Source organism: Lutjanus erythropterus, chromosome 7 (genome assembly GCF_056507025.1).
Source record: "Lutjanus erythropterus isolate fLutEry1 chromosome 7, fLutEry1.hap2, whole genome shotgun sequence".
Taxonomy (NCBI): Eukaryota; Metazoa; Chordata; class Actinopteri; order Lutjaniformes; family Lutjanidae; genus Lutjanus; species Lutjanus erythropterus.
Window position 1 is genome coordinate 36042254 of NC_139323.1, and position 22908 is coordinate 36065161.

General features: G+C 41.7%; 1 protein-coding gene across 1 annotated transcript in view; it reads right to left on the reverse strand.

Moving 5' to 3' along the window:
- fndc7b (fibronectin type III domain containing 7b) overlaps positions 1-22908 on the reverse strand; it is a 47237-nt gene that overhangs the window by 13277 nt on the left and 11052 nt on the right. Inside the window, exons 11-40 of the mRNA XM_084723641.1 lie at positions 22617-22880; positions 21257-21517; positions 20886-21146; positions 19951-20208; positions 19451-19714; positions 18877-19134; positions 18028-18288; positions 17625-17891; positions 16930-17193; positions 15809-16066; positions 15425-15688; positions 14664-14924; positions 13442-13702; positions 12921-13184; positions 11916-12176; positions 10696-10956; positions 10275-10535; positions 9130-9399; positions 7618-7881; positions 7211-7474; positions 6527-6790; positions 6012-6272; positions 5623-5883; positions 4411-4671; positions 2936-3196; positions 2600-2860; positions 2158-2415; positions 1813-2073; positions 912-961; positions 279-489 (exon numbers count right to left, since the gene is read on the reverse strand). Coding sequence (XP_084579767.1) covers positions 279-489; positions 912-961; positions 1813-2073; positions 2158-2415; positions 2600-2860; positions 2936-3196; positions 4411-4671; positions 5623-5883; positions 6012-6272; positions 6527-6790; positions 7211-7474; positions 7618-7881; positions 9130-9399; positions 10275-10535; positions 10696-10956; positions 11916-12176; positions 12921-13184; positions 13442-13702; positions 14664-14924; positions 15425-15688; positions 15809-16066; positions 16930-17193; positions 17625-17891; positions 18028-18288; positions 18877-19134; positions 19451-19714; positions 19951-20208; positions 20886-21146; positions 21257-21517; positions 22617-22880 — 7596 coding nt within the window. The remainder of the gene's footprint in view (positions 1-278; positions 490-911; positions 962-1812; positions 2074-2157; positions 2416-2599; positions 2861-2935; positions 3197-4410; positions 4672-5622; positions 5884-6011; positions 6273-6526; positions 6791-7210; positions 7475-7617; positions 7882-9129; positions 9400-10274; positions 10536-10695; positions 10957-11915; positions 12177-12920; positions 13185-13441; positions 13703-14663; positions 14925-15424; positions 15689-15808; positions 16067-16929; positions 17194-17624; positions 17892-18027; positions 18289-18876; positions 19135-19450; positions 19715-19950; positions 20209-20885; positions 21147-21256; positions 21518-22616; positions 22881-22908) is intronic.

Below are 22908 nucleotides of genomic sequence, written 5' to 3' on the forward strand. Positions count from 1 at the left end.
GATTAGAGGGCCCCTGTGTGCAGATCTGAGGTTCATATTTCTGCTAAAGTGTATAGTTGGTGTTTGTTTTTTTGTCTGTATTTGTTAATTTTCCTGAGGTTTCTCCTTGTAGGATAGAAGATGACAATGTGTGATTTTTGGAAATATAAATAAATTTGATAATGGGTCATGTAAGATGTTAAATTGATCGCCAGTATAAAAAAATACCCAGGTGTCATCAGTTATAGTTTCTCAGTAAAATATCTTTCAGTTTTAGGGTGTATGGAAGAGGAATCTACCTGAGTTAAGCCTCGAAGGCTGACTGGGCTGACTTGTGCACACAGAATCAACTGCCTGAACAGACAAGAAGTACTCCTCGCCACACAGGAACTCAGAGAAGAAGGTCTGGGTGTCGTTGGTGCTGAGCTGCACTCTGTGGCCGCTGTTGGTCTCTGCAGTCACAATGTAAAATTCGGCGGTTTCACTGGCGTTCCAGGTCAGCGATCCAACCTTAGAAACAGATTACATTATAATTATAATCTGAGATTATATAATAATAGTTCTTTCGAAACAAAACTGCCTCAGAGAGCAGCTATAAAGACAAAGTAGATTGTTTAAAGTCTAGTGTGTAAGATTTAGGGAGAATTATTGGATTATTAATGGATTATTCATAAGTGTTTTTGTTAGAATGAGCCATTTATATCTACAGAGGGTGCGGATCGTCTTTCATAAAGGCCGCTACGTTGCACCGCCATGTTTCTACAGTAGCTCAGAACAGCCACAGTAGGTTCTCCTACACACTTGGGAGGGTGAGGTGAAGTGTTTGCAGTCTGCAGGCTCACAGCAAGATACCACTAAAAGCACTGGTCCGTTAATATTTCATGCGGAGGAACTTTGAGTGAAGGAGTTTGTAGAAAATGTCAAATATTCACCTTTACAGTGCAGTTCATAGATGATTCCAAGTTCTGAGGAATACAGGGAGCTGAAAACAGAAGACAGAAACTGTGAGTAGGATTACAAATATTTTGTTCATTTTCATTCTCGATTAATCTGCTTATAATTTTTTAAATTAATCTATTAATCATTTTGTCTATAAGTTTTTCTATAACTTTCTCCCCTGGTGCAGAAGACCAGGGAAGAAAGTATGAATATGATCTATGTGGGATAAATAAACAAACAAGAGTTTGTTGATTCTATCCTGTTGATTATTATTTCCCACAAATTCAACTTTTGAATTTTTTTTATCAGTTCCATCCCAATCTGTTGTTAATGATGTTACAAATTTTGGGGCGGGAGGGCTTGAACTTTTGTCAGCTTCCGAAAGGGGTGCATGCCAGAAAAAGCTTAGGAACCACTGGTCTATAAAATGTCAGAAAATAGTATAAAATACTTGTTACAATTTCCCAGATGCCTTGTTTTGTCTTAGCAAAAGTTCAAAACCTACACATAATCAATTTACAATAATATAAAACAGAGAAAAACAGCAAATCATTACTTTAAAGATGCTAGAATCAGAAAATATTTGGCATTTCTGCTTAAAAAGTGTATTAGTCTGTTAATTATCTGTTGGCAGACTAATTGCTTCAGCTCTATTTGTGATACTGGTGCTTCTCACATTTAATTATTTCAGAGCACCACTCAAACCTGAAGCCTCATTGTTGTGCTCAGTTCTTGTTGAACTTCCCTCTGACCTCTGGTCTGTTTCTGAGTCTATGCATGTCTCACACTGTTATTTTCATGGCAGATCATGTGCAACTTTTTTGCAGTTTAATTCAAATTGTTGCAACAGCTTTAATAGCATCTAAATTCACTGAAGCATAAAATCTTGTTTACCCATTCGTATTGACGTGCTGTTGCTCGGCATGCTGCTGCACAGGTCGTCGTTGGCAATGACATGGATGGTGTACTGCTCGCCACAGTGCAGGTCATCCCAGGTGCAGGTGGTGGTGTTTGAGGTGCAGATGTGGGTGTGGCCATCCTGTCCCACTGCGATGGCCATGTAGGACTCCGCCCCGTCGCTCTTGGCCCAGCTGACCGAGCCCATATTGTCCTCGCAGTGTGTGAAGCTCTGCACATGCATAGGAACGCAGGGACCTGAGGAGAAGGTGTGTCATTTCATCATCCTGAGCTCACTGTACTGTACATCGTGTTAAATAAAACTGTAAACAAGACGCATACCTGTCTTGAACTCTGCAGCTGGGCTCACAGGGCTGTCGCACCGCTCATCTTGAGCTTTCACAGTGAAAGTAAACAGCTGTCCGCAGGGCAGCTCTGCCTCCATTGTCGTCTCCTGAGTTCGGAAAGAATCGATGTATCCCAGGTCTCCTGTGGCTGTCACCTCGTAGACTGACGCCCCCTCAGCCGCTGACCAGTCCAACACCACCGTTTCATTGTCACATGAACCACTGACTGTGAGGCCCATTGGCTGACAGGGTTCTAGAGAAAGCGTTTCACACAAATGTCACACGATGTGAACTTTTATTTTGTTAGATCTGACTCTGCTGTTGAATTCAGACTTCTGACATGCCTGTTCTAACGCTGCTGAGGTATAAGACTCCAACAAACAAGTTTTTTTTTTTGACTCATTAATTATCTGGTTCTATAAAATGTCATAAAGTACCTGTCTGAATCTCCACAGTGCTGCTGGTTTCACTGTAGCACATGTTACTGTATGCAGTTACAGAGAATTCATAGGTTTTCCCGCAGTGCAAGTTGGAGAACTGGCAGGTGGAGTTGGTGGTGTTGCACTCTTGAGTCATTCCCATGCCGCAGGTGGCAGTAGCCATGTAGAACTCCACTCCCTCTCTTTCCTCCCAGTACATGTTGGCTGTACGTGTCCCACACTGCAGGTCCACTCCAACACGCACAGGTTTACAGGGACCTGGGCAACATGTTTAGTTGAGTATCGAAGAATAAATATAAATAGAATAAATTTCAAACACTCTGCTCGACTCACGTGTGCTGAAGGTGACGTTAGTTTGCGTCTCAGTCTGGCAGTGGTCGCTGATGGCTGTTAGGCTGACGTTATACGTCTGACCACACTGCAGCTCCAACAAATCGCACTGGAGCTCATCAGTCTGACATGAAGCCTGGTGGCCCTCCGTTCCTACGGCAGTCACCATGTAGGAGTTTGCTCCACTGGCTGCGCTCCACGAGACTTCAGCTGTGTCGTTGTTGCAATCCATATTAGCTGCCACATTTCCAGCTGTGCAGGGAGCTGGAGACAGAAGGGACAAAAAAGACATACAGAACATGGATCATCTTTCAGTAATCACACTTTAAAGATGCACTGATCTTCACACATTAACTTGCACTGCTCCATCTTAGTAACTGCTTGAGAAATTTCAGCTTAAGTACATAAAAGTTCAGCTATGATATTGGTGTTGCCATCTCTTTTGGAAAGTGGTCTAGGTCTCTAAAAGTCACTAGCATCAATCCGCATATGTGAGACATCATAGAGAAGTAATCTGCATATAAAAAAAACTCCTTGAGAACTCTCTTAAATAAGATGGGAACTCAAGAAAAGACAATAAATCTGCAATAATAATCTAGTTAAACAGAAATGTGGATGAACAAATGTGCAGCTCATATACATTCCTGTCAGCTGCAGCCACAGCCAGCGAGGATGAGCAATCACTGAGTTTTGGTCACTTTGTTGACCAGAGAGTAGCTAATGTCTGCCCAAAAAGTTTGGAAAAGTCCCCAAATCTGTCTCAGAATCAGCCAAGTCTAGTAAGAAAGCTGCAACTTTGGCAGCACTGTATGCCACATGATGCCAGTAAACTGCACAGCGTAAAATGCACTGTCTGGCAGTGTTTTCACTCAGAAATTTCTATAATGTCAAACAACATGAAGCAAAAATGAAAAGTATATAAGCTGCTGTCATGTTTTCTCATTTGCCATTCTGTTTTGCACTTCAGACCCACCACAGAAGACATATCCATACCCAGTACCAGAATTTAAAGGTTAGGTTTCCTTTAAAAAAAACAAACAAACAAAAGAATTGTGTCCATTTTGCATTTCATGGAATATCATAAAACCATTCACATGAACGTGTATCACGTGCTATATAGTGCTAACTAACTCCACGGGGTTCCTTTACTTTTGGCAAATAGTTCTCAGTTAGTGAGGATGGGGTTCTCTTCTCTACTGAAGCCAAAGTTGGTCATTCAAGCTAACTAGAAGATTGCTTTTTGAACATGAAAACCTTGCCTTGCATGTTTCTACCCCACTCTAAAAAGAGAAAGAATTCAAGAGTAATGTAAGAAGCAGGTTGAACACCATTAACTCAGATGCATTTTCATATCATCTGATATACTGAAATATCTAACAAATAGATTCACTGCAGTGGAGAAGTGCAGGTATAAGGTGTGATAAAGAGGATTCATTATATTTTAATAAAAATGAAGTTGGAACATGCTTGTGCCGTACCTGCAGTCAGCAGGACAGTAGTGGACATGCTACTGTTGAGCGTCTCTCCGATGGCAATGACGTTTGTGTAGTAAATGATTCCACAGTGGAGGCCGTCTATGTTACAGAAAGTGTCGTTACTGTAACAGGACAGCGAGTGGCCGTCACGCCCTGCGAGTCGAGCCTCGTAGCCGACCGCACCGACACTGGCCTCCCATGACACAGTTCCCATGTCGTTCTGACACTGCACGCTGGTCTGCACGTTGTTGGGTGGGCAGGGCTCTGAGAAAAAGAGTAGAACAGGTTGAAGAATGTAAAATTTACGCTGACATTATCTTCCATCTATGCTGCATGGTTAAAAAACACTGGCATTATCTATGAATTTCATATGATAAAGACTTTGGAATATAATATTTACATCATAGATACTGAAAACATGCCAAAAGTGACACATCAAGCCTAAATTACATGTACTCATTATGCACTATGGTTGTGACTTTCAATTAATCTGCTGGCTATTTCCCTGATTGACACATTTCAGAACTAAAATTCACAAAATAGTGAAACATGTTTATTATAATTTCCTCAGTTGAATGTGATGCTCTAAAATGTCTAAACCTATAGGTTTGAACTTTTTTTGTTATATAGGACAGAAAAAAGCAGAAAATCGTCAAAACTGAGGAGCTGGATAAAGAGAAAGTTTAGTATTTTGCTTAAAAATGGATTTAAAATATTATGAAAGTAGTTGCAGATTATTTTTCTGTCAATCAACTATCATAGATCAGTTGATCGATTTTAAGTTGTCAAGCTCTCAAATACCAACCCTCACCTCCTCACCAGTGACAGCATCACTGCAGACGACCTTCGCCACTTTTCAAGTGGATGTCCAGTCAGTGTTGATGGTAAAGCTAGTCAAATGAAGCAATAAGTGAGTGCTATACTGACCAGGAAAACTGATTTTCTCACTGAGCTGTGAAGCAGTGCCTCCATGTACCAGGATGCATTGCAGGCAAGCTTGTGACTCCCACATCGATTTTGCTGTGTTATCACTACTGTAGCCTATAGCTATTACTTTGTTGGCCAGACCATAGTGTCAGGTGACAAAAATACTCATCTAGCATGCCGCCTGGCTACCCAGAAACAGCGACTACAAATCTGAGCTGAAATAGCCTGTAGTTCTTTTCTCGATGCAGGAGGATTTACAGATTTTACACCAGAAAAGTGTTTTCTCACCTGTTTTGATCATGACTGGTTCAGTCGAGGTGGACGTGTCTTTGCACACACGATTGTGTGCAGTGACGCTGACGTTGTACACCTGGCCGCACTCCATGTTGTACAGGGCACAGTATGTGTCGTTGGCGGTGCAGGAGACCATCCGGCCTTGCTCTGTCACCGCTTCAACTGTGTAGTGCTCAGCACCAGCCGTCATGTCCCACAGCACCTGGCCAATCATCAGGTTGTACTGAGTGCTGATGTGCTCGGGGATACAAGGCTCTGGAAGACAGGAAGATGAAAGTGTTAATGAATAAAGAAAAACTACACATATCAGCAAAACACACATTGAGTGGAGGGAGACTTTAAGCATGCGTGTAGCTTCGTTAAGCCTCTGTGCCGTTGCTCACCGGTGACCAGTTGCCCCGTCATGTGAGCGACGCTGCTGCAGGTCTGTCCCACGGCTCTGACGGACACAGAGTAGCTCTGACCACAAAGCAGCCCGAACAGCTCACAGTTGGAGATGTTGCCCACACAGGTGACATTGTGGCCTGATGCACTTGTGGCCGTGACCACGTACATCGAAGCTCCATCGCCCGGGTACCACCCCACCTGGGCCGTCTTCGTGTAGCAGTCCATCACTGCCTTGATGTAGCTTGGTTTACAGGGAGCTGAAAGGTAAAATAAGATTGTTATAACAGTCATGATTTCAGCTTTGTTTAAACCCCCCAACCTCCTTTTCTATCACTGACAATCTCTGACTAAGTGACAGATTTTATGGTATATTCACTGCATAACAATAAAAGGAAGAATGTATTTTTAGACTGACTTAATTATTTCTTGATTTCCTTTAAAAATCAGTTTCTAGTCTGATTCCATCTTCCATCCTTGAGATGCACGTCTGTCTCTCGACTCCCTGTCCTACCTGAAGGTGTGTCAACCATGGGAGTGGGCGGGCTGTCGCAGTATCCATCCGAGGAGACCACGGAGACGTGGTAGACCTGACCGCAGCCGACTCCCGTGACGTTGCAGGAGCCCTCGGTCGTGCCCAGGCAGGTTGTGATCTGACCGTTGCTGTCCTGCATTGTGGCGATGTACGAGTCGGCCCCTGAGCTCTCAGACCAGGACACGATCAGAGCGTTGGCCTCACAGTCCATCCCAGAGGAGATGTTTGCGGGGGTGCATGGCACTGGTGGCAGGAGATAAAGAAGATGTGGTGTTGGGCTTAAAGTCCTATTTATATTACCAAGTACTGAATTGATTGTGAAAATCCAATTTATTTTGGAGATCACGCCCAATTTTGTGAAATGCGCTTATTGGTTTTCCTGCCCAGAAATAGATAATAAGATTGATATCACTATTATGCATACTAGTGTGCTAAAAATGAAGCTACAACCAGTTAGCTTAGCATAAAGACTTGAAACAAGAGGAAACATCTAGCCTGGCTCTGTCCACCGTCCAACTCTGTAGCTAAATACATTTACTCAGGTGCAGTACAATTAAATTATGATATAAAATATAATGAACAAATAAATTATGGTGTATTTTTATGAGTAAACACTTGTAAATAATAGTAATTCAGAATTCAGCAGTGAAAGTTTGCACCTACCGGTCTTGATTGTCACATTTTCGCTTGGTTTGCTCGTGCAGTCTCTGTCCTCGGCCATCACAGCGGCGGTGTAATACTGTCCACAGCGCAGACCTGTCAGATCACACTGGTTTTCGGGGGAAACACACTCGACCTCGTGGCCATCTGTGCTCACTGCCTTCACTCGGTAAAGATGTCCCACCCCCTTGCTGTAGTTCCACGACATGGAGGCCACGTTGTTGCTGCAGCTCAGACTGGCTTTGAGGTTCTGAGGAACGCATGGCGCTGAGGAGGAGAGGTCAAGTTTATTTATTCATTCTTTTCATTTAAATCCTCAACACTATGGCTGTAGCACTGTGTTTTGTTCTTTTGTTCCCAATTCTTTCCACAAATTCTTAACAGGAGTGTGTGTACGTGTGTGAGCGCACCTGTCCTGAGGATCTCCCCTTCACTCTGAGAGCTGTTACACGTTCGTCCTTCGGCCATGACCAGCAGGGTGTACATTTCTCCACACGGCAGATCGCTGATATCACAGCTGGTGTCCGATGTGGTGCAGCAGGTGGTGGTGCCTCCGTTTATCTGCTCCAGGGTGGCCGTGTACGTTACTGCACCGGGAATGGCTGACCAGGAGATGCTGGCCGTGCGATTGTCGCAGCCCACTGACTTCTCTACGTCCTTAGGAGGACAGGGAGCTGGAAAAGTATGGGGAAAATTTAAAGTGAACTTCCCGACTATCACCCTTTTATGACATAAACCTCGGATCTGTACTTTAATCACAAAAATGAAGTTGTTAGTCCGTCACCTTACAACCAAGGTATATGAATGCAAAAAGTAAGAAAACAACAAATTGATCAGGCTCCACCTACAATTATTGTGCGTTCAATTAAAAAAAAATCGAATCAATCAGTGTTTCCAAAAGGCCAAGATGACGTCCTCAAATATCTTGTTTTTTTCCACAATGCAAAGAAATTCTGTTTACTATCAGAGAGGAGTAAAGAAACCCAAAATATTCACATGAAACAAGCGAACAAGTTTGACTTTTAAAAAAGAACACATCTGAAAACTGTCACAAGAGGTACATCAGGTCATAGGTTCTCAAATAGAGGTCCAGGGACCTCCAGGGGTCTGTGGCATTCTGCCAGAGGGTCTGCAAAAAGTTTCTAGATTCATTCATTTAAATTATCATGATTTTTTTGTTTTTTTTACAGAAATCATGGTTCAACAAGTAACATTCTCATTACATTTTTTCCTTTCTTTTAAATCTAAAATAATTAATAGATTATGTTTGAATCTAACAATCTATAACTCTGAATAAATCCTACTCAGAGTGATTTTAACTTAATTTTAAACAAGGAATAATTTCACTGTAGTAATTTCAGGTAAAAAGGAATCGCTAAACTTGCTCTGCAGAAACATATTCCTGTCCTCACTCATTAAAACATGGCAATTCAGATTTATTAAAATATGGCATTAAGATAAATCTAATTAATGACTACACTAAATAAGTAAATCAAGCTACATCTTCACACAGATCAGGTTCTGCACCTCCTCTTTTTCCAGCTGCCTTGTCTCTTGCAGAACTTTTTCAATCTTTTATTGGAATAACAGACCGTATTAGGGGCATTATAGGTAAAAAAGAAAATACAGTGCTGAGGGAAGGGGCAAATATTCTGTGAAAAAACAAATACATTTCCAACATTATAAATTTAAGATCTAAATTTACAAGAACAAAACTTTATAGGAAATTCTCAGAAATTTACAGTGGGAAATTTAGGGGAAAAACTTATATTATCTCCCTCCCCAGGCTCCACCACTTCTTCTTAACCTACAATGGTGCTAATACGCATTGGTACATCCTTGAGGTTTTGAGGAAAAGAGAAAATATGAGTTTTTTTTTATTTAGTATTTATGTTTATAGTTTCACTGTATTTTTAATTTACCTGTCTCAGTTGTGATGGAGTTGCTGGACGGACTGGAGCACTGCTGGTCGAGAGCCTTGAGTGTGAAGGTGAGGTTCTGGCTGCACATCAGCGGTGGCAGACTGCACATCCCATCTGACGTTGAGTTACACTCAAATGTCTGGACGTTACCCTGGCTGTCGGTCACCACGACGACGTAGTCCTCAGCCCCGGCAGACTCGTTATACATGACCCAGGCTGAGTTCATCAAGCAGTCGATCTCCACTTCAGACAGGCGAGGCACGCAGGGAACTGGAGGTCAACGGGAAACAGAGAAGAAAATTAGTTCTAGTTGAGAAGTAAAGGGCTGAACGTCTTTTTTTGTCACCTTGAAGAGTTCTTGATCCCTGAAAACTGGATTAATTATAAAATTTAAATTTTGTTTCGGCAAGCAAATGAGTGTATTTCCAAAAATGCCAAAGCAGAAATAATTGGATTTCATATTTTTTCAAACTTTTACTGAGCCCTATTTTTAATTTGGTGCTCAACATCAGTTAATTCTTTCATGAAAGAAATTGTATGAGTACTCTAAAAGCAGAAATTTATAGTTTTGGCTTAAAACCCTGACAGTTGACAGTTTTTACATTGTCAAAAAGTTGTAGAAACCTATTACTGCTGAGTGATAAATAATGACAATATACTTAAACATTTTAACATTTCAGTGGCAAACAGCTGCAGTCCATGAGCGATTACTTCTACAGTCACTGCTGCTGCGTATAATTTAAAAACATGAACCAAAATCAGCCCCAGTTTTAAGGTAAAATATGTGGATATTTTTTAAAGTTTGACAAATATTTTCAAATAGAGAGGCGAAGTCACCGCCTTTCCAGTGGACTGCCAAATGGAAAAAAGTATGAATAGTAGTCAATTTAAAAGACAACTTTATAAGTCAAGAATGTCGCCGTTTGTCATAAAACAGGACTGTGAAGCGAATACAACAGAAAAGGCATTATGACGAGAAACACAAAGCAATATAAAAGGATACATCAATAGATTTCAAAAGGAGAAAAAAAAAAAGAATAGAAGCAAAAACTGGATAAAAGAGATGAATCAGAAAAAGGAAGGAGCTGTATAAGTGTACATCTGTCTCTTTATTGATGCAAAACTAAAATATTATTGATCCCTGCCTGTCTTGATCATTTTCATGGGGCTGTTTCTGCCGACACATCCGTTCCTGGACGGCGTGATGGTGACGTTGTACTCGGTCCCGCACTCCAGCGTGCCGAGGTCGCAGCCGCTGTTCGTGCCACTGCAGTTGTATTCGAGACCTTTGGCGTCCACCGCAGACACCGTGTACGTGACCCCCGGCACGCTGTTGTTCCAGGTCACAGATGCAACACCGGTGGTACAGTCGACAGCAGGAAGGTAGGTCATGAGAGGACAGGGAGCTGAGAGGAAGAGGAGACGTTAAGGTGAGAATAAAAGATGAGGAAAAGAAGACAGTCTTGCTGCATACGGTTTCTGCATATTTGCTACAACACAAAAGTGAGACTGACATTAAAGGAGCCATATGTAACAAATGCATGTGCAAAACTTATTGTTACCTACCTGTAAGGACCTGCTGTGTCTGGCTGCAGGAGCTGTTGCAGGCCTCATCTTGGGCCACCACTGTAACGTTGTAGGTCAGACCGCACTGCATGTTGCGTACTATGCAGTGATGTTTATTCGTTCTGCAGCTGCTGACGTGACCTTTGCTGCTCACCACGGAGGCGTGGAACTGAACAACGTGACCCATCGACTCCCAGGTGACGTTGAGGACACCGGACAGACAGTCGAGGTTGTTCTGTACGTTCTGTGGCACGCAAGGAGCTGGAGACAGAGACGGCAACAGACGGTGGTTAGAGAAAACATCCTGTCAACCACAGGTATGTAAGTCAGAGCTGAAGAATTAATCATAATATTATCACAAAATGCAGTGAATCACAGGAGCAGCAGTTAAAATCTGTAGAGAGATTCACACACCAAAGAGCTCCTGTTTTCAGTATTTACTTGTGTGACGTTTCGTGCTCCATGGTCTTTGATGTGTGGTTCTCTCCGTCTTTATTAAGGTTTTTTTTTTTTGATCCAGCACCCATCGCATTGGGTTTATTATTTCAAAGGTAAAATGTTTCACAAAATACCATTGTAAATGAAGCACTGTGGTGCTACAGAGATCTACAAATGGTGATACAAATCATATTCTGCAGATTAAATGAAAATGCTTGTAAATTAACATAAAAGCACCATGTTGCTATTTTCCTATCCTCTGTTGCTGTAACAGCACCATGCTGAGGGAGTAATAAATAATTATTTTATCCTATATTATGTATATTTTATAAAACAGTGGAAGATTTATTAGCATTTTTTAGGTGATCAATGCTTCTTTCAAATTATTCTGATTTCCTGTAGAATATGCTGAAGCGTGGAGCAACATGCATTGTTGTTTGCCAAAGTTTCTTTTTTGAGTGGTTTTATTAATGAGATGTGAAACCTTAAGAAGACATGAAAAGTTCATCACATGAAAGATTTTTGTTATGATTTGCTCCGTGTTGTTCACGTGTTTGTAGCATTAAAGGTCTACAAATGTTATTTCATTATACAACCTTGTGCTGTAAAATGATCCTCAGATGAACCTTTGAACCTTGAATAAGTAAATGTGACTTCAGACTCATTCAGATTTTTTAATTAGACACTATTTATACCATATGTATTGGAACTGTTTTAACAATAAATATGCAGTTTCTAGCAACCATAGTCAAGCCAAGTATGACTTTGGTCTGAACACCCACCTGTATGAATCACTTCAATGTTACTCCTCAGTCCGATGCATTTTTCATCCACACCGGCAGCGTAAACCTGGTACTGCTGCCCGCAGAGCAGACCAGATATCTGGCAGGTGGTGCTGCTGGTGTTACAAGTCCACCGCTGGCCCTCTGCGTTTACAGCTACGGCCATGTAGGACACAGAGCCCTGCGACGCCTGCCACGACACCGAGATGTTGTTTGAGTCACAGGACGAGTCGACCCTCAGCTGGGTTGGAGGGCACGGAGCTGGAGGAAGAGTGGTAAGTCAGATCATTTACATCCATCATTACATTCAAAGAGTACATAGAAATGATGGTCATGCTTTTTGAAACGATTCTTCAATTTATTCATCTTACGTGCTGTACAATTACTAAATTGTTAGCTACATGATATACTTCATTTTAATGCCATCCTGCAAACAGGAGAGTTGAAAGGTAATTTTTAGAACACTGAATAAGCAGGTAGGTGCAATTTAAGTAATTTATTAACAGTTGAAATAATTAAATAAAAGTACTGGATACAAATTTGAAATAATTACCTATAACTAATAGACAAATGATTGAAATTGTTAGAGTAAAAGTAATTTATAAACAGCTTGGGTCAAAACTAAGGATAAATCATTGAAAGGCCAAAATAATTTTGTAGATGATTATTAAATTGAACTTTTCATGCCACTGACACTTAAAATTGCTCCCCATAAAAATGTCTCTTTACTAAAATCTAGTGCCATTCATGGGTGAAATATAAGGGCAAAAATAATAACTAAATGTTTAAAATATTGTAATAATTGTCTTAATTGAGCAATTGAGGACATTTTATGTAACCATAGTTTTAAATACTGTAATTAATATACTTTTTTTAAACATGCAATATCATAAAATTATTGAAATATCTGTACTTTTGACAGCCTTGATGTACAGTTGAAATAATTAGCCAGCAAAAAGTACCTGCTGCTGAAAGTAACTGACATACAAAGTATTCTGAAGTTACCTGTGTCGATTCTTTGCCAGTCCTGGGCTGGACTGGGACAGTTCTGTCCCTGTCCACTGACGCTCACCCTGTAGCTCTCCCCGCAGCGCAGAGAGCTGATGTTGCAGGAGGAGCTGCTGGTGGAGCAGGTCAGCTCGTGATCGATGTTGAAAGCGTCTGCCGTGGCGTTGTAGTAGAGGATACCGCTGCCGGGCGTCCAAGAAATCACAGCCGTGTCTGTGATGCAGACCGGGGCGGTCTGCAGACTACTGTGGGGACAAGGACCTACACAGAGACAGATGTAGAGAGGGGCAGTTAATACATAGAAAAAAAAGTGCTCATAAAAAGTAAATTATGATTCTTAGTACCACTTAATGGCAGCAATAAGAAAACTTTCTTTCTAGCACTCAGTGTTTTTTTATTTCAAGTTTCAAGCTTGTGTGACTTTTAATAGTTAACTGTTAATAAAACAATAATCAATGAAAAACAATAAAGAGACAGAGACAATTTACGGTTATATTGTTCTGTTTTTGTTTTATTACCTGTGGTGGCGTTGATGGACTCGCTCATCAAACTGACGCAGGAGTCGTGGCGAGCCAGCACTGTAATGGTGTAGTCCTGTCCGCACGCCAGGTTACGGAAATCACAGTTGGTGTCGACGCTGTTGCATTCAGCGTTGTGGCCGAGACTTCCCTGAGCAAAGACGGTGTAAGACGTGGCACCACGTGCCGCGTCCCATGTAACCACGGTGATACCGGTACTGCAGTCCACTCGTGCTGTGAGGTGGGTGGGGACACATGGAGCTGGTGGAGACACAGAGGAGACAGACGTGTGTCAGCGTCACTTTCAGTTCAGTCTTCTGTATCTATTGAACAAAGTTAGTTTCTTGCATTTTTATTTTACAGCTTTGTTTCATACAGTTGAGCGAAAGTAACTAATAACACTACTATATTAAGTACATTAAAGGGACAGTTCACCCAAAAATAAAACACACACCATCTAGATTCTAGTTTATCTGACCAGAAAGAAAAGTCTACTGCAGAAAGAAAGTAGTCATGATTTTTGGAAAGAGACACTGGTTTTGTAATTTTAAATGTATTTTTTTGGGACTTAAAGTACCACAAGATGAGTGCCATTTAGTCCGATTATATTGGAGAGATGGAAGACGTCTCTACAGCCAATATTTCCAAAACTCTGCAGCTCACACCAAAAAAATCTAGATGAATAAACAGCACTACAGGCCAGGGGGAAAATTGTGTCTTTTTTTTTTATTTTGGGGTGAACTGTCCCTCAAAGGCTTTTTCTCTGCAGCCATTTTGACTTGTCATAGTAAGAAAAGCACAGGTGTTACTGAGTGTCCCTAAAAGCCAGTGTGACATTGAGTCAGCACGCCTCAGGCTCCTGAAACTGAAGCAGCTAAATGGTATTCAGCCATCATTAATTTTATTATTTTCCCTTTTGCTTTTCCAACTGTGATCATTCAAAATGTCTTCTGTGCAAAGGCCTACTTTGCAATTTTAATATTCTATTTTATACAACTTCCCTACTACTTACCCTCACATTGATCTGTACTGCATATATTGCTAGAGAGGTTCTAATACCATTTTTTCCTTGCCAAAGTCAATTGAGATGCCTATAATATTAATCTCAATAATGCTTCTGTACATCTGCCTATATTGCAGCTTTTACCTTAGAAAAGCTAAGCTGATGCTGATACTTCCTGAACCACTAGCTGCACATTATTCTTCGTCAAGTTATTTGTACCTGTGTTGAGCCTGTCTGCAACAGCAGCTTCACTGCTGCACATCTGCGTGTGGCCGGTCACACTGACGACGTAGGTCTCTCCGCAGGTCAGCTGGTCGAAGGTGCAGTTGGCGCTGCTGGAGTTGCAGGTGGTGATCATTTGTCTGCTGTCCACTGCTGACACCACATGGGTCTGGTCAGGCCCTGAGTTTCCCCACGTCACTGACAACCGGTTAGTGCTGCACTGCAGATCCAGCTGCACGCTGTCGGGTTTGCACGGGGCTGAGGATGAGGAGGTGGTTAAATAAGGGGTGGGGCGTAAGAATAATTAAAAAATGACAAGAGAGGATGAGGATACATGAGTTTTATGTAAGACTATGAAATTATTTTACCATAGTGCATTTATTTCATGTGGGGTTGTATGATGTACTTGTTCCTTATGCCTGCCTGTTATTTAATTCACTGCTGGTTATTTTATTGTTGTGTTTTATGTGTTTTGGTGGACCTTTTTTTAAGTGGCTTAAACACCTTTTGTTGCTGACCCTGTCCACAGCAGTACATTGCTTAACTTCTCCTCTCTGCCTCTCCAAATTGGGATCATGCCAACCATCATCTACTGTTTACTGTAGATAATTCACTATTGATAAATGCCTCATACAGCCCCACTTCAAATAATCTGAACTATTAATACCTGAAACCTTTTCTTGGTACAACAACTCCCACTAGTGGATTTGCACATGCAGCAGTAACTATTCAACAGTTTATAATTTAACGTTTGCTACCTGACTGCATCATGTAGTCGGAGCCCTCGATGTCACCACAGTTGACTGATGATGTAGTGACGACGATGCTGTAGTTGAGGCCACATTTTAGGTTCTGGATGGTGCAGCTTGTAGTAGGGGAGTTACAGGTTGCACGGGTGCCGTCGCTGCCGATGGCGATGGCAGTGTAAGTGTCAAGTTCACTGATGTTCCCCCTCCACTGCACCGCAAAGGAGTTGGCATTGCAGTCCAGTTGTGCAACCACCTGGTCAGGCAGACAGGGAGCTGTGGGAAGGAGCAAGAGGAAAAGATGACTGATGAAGTCGTTCATTCAGTGGTTTTGAGCTTCAGAGCAAAAAGAGAGTGCAACCCAGACATGAGCAGGGAGGAGCAGGTGTCATTTACCTGAGTCAAAAGTTAAAGTTGCTCCTGTGCTGCTGTTGCATGTCGCACTGGAAGCAATCACAACCGCTGTGTAGTGGTGTCCACATTCCAGCTTCACTGAGCAGGTCGTCGTGTTGGAAGAACAGGAGACAACATGGCCATGGGTGCCAGTCACTGTAGCTGTGTAGGAGATAGCGTGGACACTCGGCGCCCAGCTCAGCGTTCCCAAGTTGGTGCCACAGTCGGCTCTGGCGGTCAGGTTGGTTGGAGGACACGGAGCTGACAGGAAAGAGATTTAGGAACAAATCAGTCTGTGTTCATCAAAGAAATGGAACTGCAAATCCACTGCATTTACAGACCAAACGTGGAGTGAAAATATACAAGCTGGGTGCATAAGAAGAGAAAACCTCTGGTTAGCTTAGAGCACATTTTGTCAGATATCGACACCGTGAGATACGGCCTTTCATATTTTTGCAAAGTTCTGTGGCCACAGTAGGTTCTTGTAGATGTTTGGATGGGAAAGGTGAGACAAGGTGTTTGCAATCTGCAATGTCTCCTCTAGATTCTACTGAATCCAACACACCGGCCCTTTAACCACAGAATTTCTAAATCAAGGCTAATATTTAATATTATATTGTGATATATCAGAAAAATATTTCCCATTATTGATGTAAAAATCACATTATTAAGAGAATATGGGTTTATTTGATTAAGAATGAAATATGAAAGGGAGCTGAAACAATTGTGAATCAGTTGGTTGGGCGATATAACCTGCAACCTGATTAACAATTATATTGTTTGAGTCACTTTTAAAGCAAAAATTCATCAACATTCACAGTTACAGTTTATATTTTCTCAAAAGTTTGCAGCTTTTCACTGTTTTAATATAACTGTAAATTGAATATCTTTGTGTTTTGGACTGTTTGTCAGTCGCCTTGTCACTTTCAAGGCGTTAGGCTTCAATAATTGAAATGATTAATCATTGAACTGCGTGAATAATCATTTAACAAATTAATAATGAAAACAATAATTGCTGCCTTAGTTACTATATTGGAGAAATGTAGGACCCCTGATTGTTGGTACTGTGAGAAGTGCTTCCTCTCGTTGTAACAGTGCACTGATAATTTCCTGATAATATTAACCTGTTTCAGTCTGAATGGGATCGCTGAAGACGCTGGTGCACGTAGCGTCACTGGTAGCGATTTTCAGGGTGTACAGCTCGCCACACTGCAGCCCGCTGAGCACGTGGGACGTCTGGGTTGTGGAGAAGTTGGCGATCATCCCTCCATCTTCTTGAGAGTTGATGAAGTAGTTAACACCCATCTCTGGACTCGGGTCCCAGCTTACTGTGATGTCATTGTTCCTGCAAGTTGTCACCCCCATCACGCTGGTCGGTGGGCAGATGACTGTGAAAAACAGAGACGGAGACATTTTCAAAATGTTGCACATGAACTGATTACTATAGAGACTGCAGCAAAGGAAAATCCAGTATAATAATAGTTCATATGATTTGAACTCTTAAAAAGTTTGTAAGAATTATTTTTGTTTAATACTAATAAATATGCGGAAAGAGAATCCTGAAATTGATGAATTACAGTATATTATCATGTTGATTAAGGTCTATTTCCCTAGTTAACAATTATTTTTTTTACTACTGAATCATGCATCTTACTGGAGCATTTAAGAATCAATAATCAATATGATGTGTAAGCGGACTGTTGTCACCATGAGGTTGCACAGGCACTTCAAGTAAGTACTTGGTGGAAGTATAAAATGTTGTTAATTAAGAAACTATTACAGCTTAAAAAAAGTTCTTTCTGCATATAGAGTCTCTGACCTGACTGGAAAGTAAAAGGCATGCTGGGCTCGCTCATGCAGCCCCTCTCTATGGTGACCACTGTCACGACGGCCGTCTCGCCGCAGTGGAGGTCAGTGAAGGAGCAGCTCGTTCCGTTGGAGCTGCAGGTGTGGTTGTGGTCATACATGGCAGGATGCACCGCTGTGGCCACATAGAGATCTGCTTGTAGGGCAGCATTCCAGGTCACATGGCCCACGTTGCCGACACACTGCAGCGACACGTGAACGTTGGTGGGAGGGCAGGGGCCTGACAGACAGATGAGGAGGGGAGAGTGATTAAGGGAAGATTCAGTGGATTGAGCATATGGCAAAAACACATTTAATATTTACATTTTAATTCAGATTAACTTGTGTAAAAGTGCATTTTTCCACTTCCACCTCACCTGCAACGTAAAGGTATGGATAGCTGTCGAAGCCCTGGCAGCGTTCAGAGAACGGTGTGACCATGATCACGTAGGTCTGGGCACAGTGCATGTTGGGTAGGTGACAACCTGTGCTGTTTGTGGTGCATTCTTTAACATCCCCGTCTCTGCCCTTCGCCACCACTTTGTAGGAAACTGCGCCGGGACTGTGTTGCCAGCTCACCGCCGCCGTGTTGTTGTCACACACCAGAGAGGCGCTGACATTCATGGGAGCACAAGGGGCTGATGGGAAAACAAAAGGAGAAACATTATTGATTATTCTGTGAAGGCATCAATGTTCACTTGCATGTAATTCCAGTTTTTAGGAGAATTTTGCCTGCTGAATTTCCTTTGGAAATTATCACTTGAAGGTGCCTGAATGAACCACAGGGTCATCAAGTCAAAAATAATTTTTGTCAGAGTAATATTGTTATAAGATAACAGTTCAGACTTTAAAATCATTTAGACCTTGTATTAAATTGATATTATTCACAACTTTTTTATACATAACAAGCAAGTTTTAAGCTTGTTTAGCAGGCTGCTAAGTTTCATCAATTTCATAACGAAACCAAATGATGCCTGACCTGATGCCTGAATGAAAAGACATCCTAAAATGTAAAAATGCACTCAAAAAAGGTTCACAAACATGTCAAGTATACATGCTTTGTAGTTAACAAGGTAAAACTTGCAAACAGAATACTGTGGAGTGGGGTGCAAACCCACAGAAACTTCTTATTAAGCATTAAAACTTAGCATTGAAGCATACTCTTCAACTTCAGTCACACGCACACAACTTCTAGATGTCCCATCAGCCAGTCCTCAGTCTCTTACCTGTCTGTATGTGTGTTACACCAGGCACGCTGCTGTTGCAGTGGTCAGCCACAGCCATCACTTTCACATTGTACTTGAGACCACAGAGCAGAGAGCGCAGGGAGCAGTCGGTCTCTCTGGTGCTGCAGGAGGCCATGTGGTCTCCAGACTCGGCGTGGACGTAGAAACTCTGCCTTCCCAAAGTCTCGTCCCAGCTCAGGAAGGCGATGCCAGTCTCACAGGAGTATGTGTACTCCACATTCGCAGGGGTACAGGGCGCTGGATGAGAGAGAAGTACAGTCAGTTCATTAACATCTTATATGACCCCACCAACATGAGGTAATCCCAAAGGTGGTCCAGAGGCTGAGAATGGTATGATATTTATATCATTAAATTATTACCATACATACCATATATTCAACATCTTACACAACACACAGAAACACATACCTTACTATGAATACAAACTATGTCCCACAGAATTATTGTGCACCAAAAAAGACATTAATCACTCCGAAATGGGACAAAATTGTATGTTGAGAGGGTTTTAGTTCTCATACAACAGCCTAAACACAAAGTCTAAATTATAACTTACCTGTGACAATCTGAAAAGTAGAGCTGGGTTTGCTCAAACACTGGACTCCCATTGCAACAGCCTGGACGGTGTAGGTGTGTCCACACTGCAGGTCATCCAGGACACAGCTGCTGTTGGCGGAGGAGCTGCAGGACGTCGAGTGCCCCCGACTGGAGGTTGCGTTGACCGTGACGCTCACGGCATCCTCGTCCTCAACCCAGCTGATCAAAGCGTGGTTGGAGACACAGTCCAGGGAGTGGTCCTGGATCACTGGAGCACAGGGGGCTGGACGGGGGATGGTTACACATTAAGCATTTGTCTGTTAGTGCAGGAGTCTTTTTTAGGCCATGGACAACCTGGCATTTAGAAGGTTAGCTAGGATTCATGGGTAAATTTTTAGGTTTTTAGGCTGTTTTCTAACAATGTATTGGATTCATTAATGTGTAAGTAAGTTTTAAATGCACTCGTATTTCCAAGAAACACTAAAAAACACATTCTCTTCTCTCTTGGTGTTTCGTTACCTGTCGTCACGTTGGTTTTGGCGAGTATGGAGCTGTTGCAGTGCCCATCGCCTGCCAGTACCGTCACAGTGTAGACCTCCCCACACTGCAGCTGGCTCAGCTCACAGGACATGCCGGTGGAGTTGCAGGAGTCGACGTGCCCGTTGGCCTCAGCGAGGACCGTGTAATAGTTCGCTCCAGCGCTGAGCCCCCACGTTACTGTCACCACACCGGAGAGGCAGTGCAGGGCGGCGGTCACATTTGTAGGGTCACAGGGTGCTAGAAATGGGAGGGGAAGATGAGCATTATGATTCGATTTTTTGATTGATTTGATAGAAAGTATTACTTTCAACTTATGGAATTCAACTTGTGAGCAGTAAGGCGGATTCCCTCTTTTAACAAAATGAAACAACAACAATATTAAATTAACCATTATTATTATATTACAACAGTATGCAAAATGCAACCCACTTGTTCATGTAATGCAGAAGTTAACCTGCAAGGAGAGCAGCCTGTTGATGCTAGCATTGCTAATATTAGCGTACTATAACCATGACATTGTGTAGTCCCATCCCCTAAGAGTTTTCTTACTTTTACACAAGGTGCCTCATCTAAATTTAAATTTAGAGCGATGCCTTGACAAATAAGCTGCTAGGAACCTCCTTAATTCAAACAGGAGTAAATTGATTTGTTTGGGACTACTTTCAACATTGAATTAATATTTAACCTTTTAAATTTTTGTTAAACAAAGAAACTCTATGAAACAGAGGAAAAAGAAATACTCAAAAATACCTGACTGGATCAGTCCACTGTTGGTTTTAGTCTTTTCATGGGAATCAGTGATAATAAGAAAAATATATATCACAAGCCTTATCCTTTAATGTTTACTTGTTAATGTACTTACATACGGACAAAATAAAAGACTCAGATTCCTTGTAACTAAAATGTGCATTTACCGGTTGTTGCTGAGATCATGGCACTCTCAGAGCTGTTACACCTGTCATTTTGGGCCACCACACTCAACATATACGTCTGAGCGCACTGCAGGCCGGGGAAGAGGCAACGGGGGTCATTTGAAGGGCAGGAAGAAGAGAAACCTCCCGCTCCCGTCAAAGTGGAGATGTAGGACATTGCCCCTGCAGCTGCATCCCAGGACGCCTGCAACGTGTTAGTGGAGCACTCCACAACGTCTTGGATGTTCACAGGAACACAAGGAACTGAGAGAGAAATGATGTTGGAGGCACATGAGGAGGAGAGGTTCATTTCCTTTTCTTTTGCTGCATTTTATGTATCTACATATAGCACACTGCTCTGTTGGCAAACTTACCAGAATTAACTATTTCTGGGACACTGCTGTGTCCTTCACATGTGCTGCTCATGCCCCTGACTGTCACAGTGTACTGCTGTCCACACTGTAAATTAGTCAGCACACAACTTGAACCCCCCGTCACGCAGCGAAGTGCAGTTCCATCTGCGGCCAGGGCGGCGGCGCTGTAGTTTACGGGCATCGATCCAGGCGCCCAGTTGATGGTTAGTTCGTTGGTGCTACAGTTCAGGGTGTTGACCACAGTCTCGACAGCACATGGAGCTGAAGCAAGAGGCAAAGGGGGAGAATCAGTGACAACAAATGTAAAAAAATGCCCTGAGAAGTCATGAGCGGCAAGTGAAAAATGTCTGACCTAAATTTTTTTCTTTCATGTATTTATGACAGAAAAACAGGTGAAAAAAGGCTTTGCCGGGATAATCTTTTTAAGTTCCTTAAAAATATATATTCATCATCTGTGAAACAGGTGAAAAAAAGTGATAACACTTTATTATAACCATCATTAATTGTAAACAAAGAAGGAAAAGATAATTATAATAGTTACTAATTATTGGTATTGCTATAAATTGTTACCTCATCATTAGTTTGTGTAATATAAAATAATTAATTTATAACATAAATCTGATAAGGGACAACCACAATTACATTCTGACCTCAGTTTATTGTTACACACATTATAACTTTTTTTACTATATTAAACATTTGTTAATGATTACCAAATGATTTGTTAACATCTGAGAAATCATTACATCGGAAGCTGGATCAGATATTTCTAACACTTTATTAATGGTCAAACACTATTTGAATGCCTGCTAGGAAAATAACATTTACCTAAAATTTAATTAACAATTAATTTACCATTAATATTTTTTATTGTAAAGTATTACCAAAAAGTTTTGCCAGGATAGTTTGTATGTTTGTTTGTTTGTTTGTTCTGACTAAAACCGATTTCAACTGGGACTAATCTGCTACTGGCGTTAGCTAAAAGACATATATGACAGTAATGTCTTCATAATTCATGGAGAAATAAAATATTGCCCAGAAGAACACATTAATGTTTATAGTCTTATTTAGAACATGGAGTAGTGGTGCACGTGAGCCTGATTTTTTTTTTTTTTACAGCTGCCAAAACTTTTTTTCCAACTGTTTCACAGATGAACAAAAATTGAACTTAGAAATGATCCAATCAAACTTTTTTTTTCATCTGTTCTTGTGTTATAAGCACAAGAAAAAAATTAGATCACATCATCAGGGATAAAAACAGTATACACAAAGAAGATGAAGAGGTAGAGACAAAAATAAAAGGAAGACGTTGATAAGGAAGAAGAAATAGGAAGAACGCACAGACACTAATCCCTCTCACCTGTTGTATGCACAACCGGCTCGCTCTCAGGAGTTTGACAGTTGCCATCAGATGCTGACACAGTGAAGCTGTACTCCATGCCACATTGCAGATCGCTCAGTTGGCAACTGCGGTTCATTCCTGTCTGACAGGTCACTGTGTGTCCCTCTGTGCTCACCGCCTTGCCAGTATAGGACACTGCATTGGGGCTGCTGTTCCAGGTTAACATGGCAGAGTCATTGGCACAGTTCACCGAGACGTTGAGCTGAGAGGGAGGACAGGGTGCTGCAGAGGAACGACACAGAACAGATGG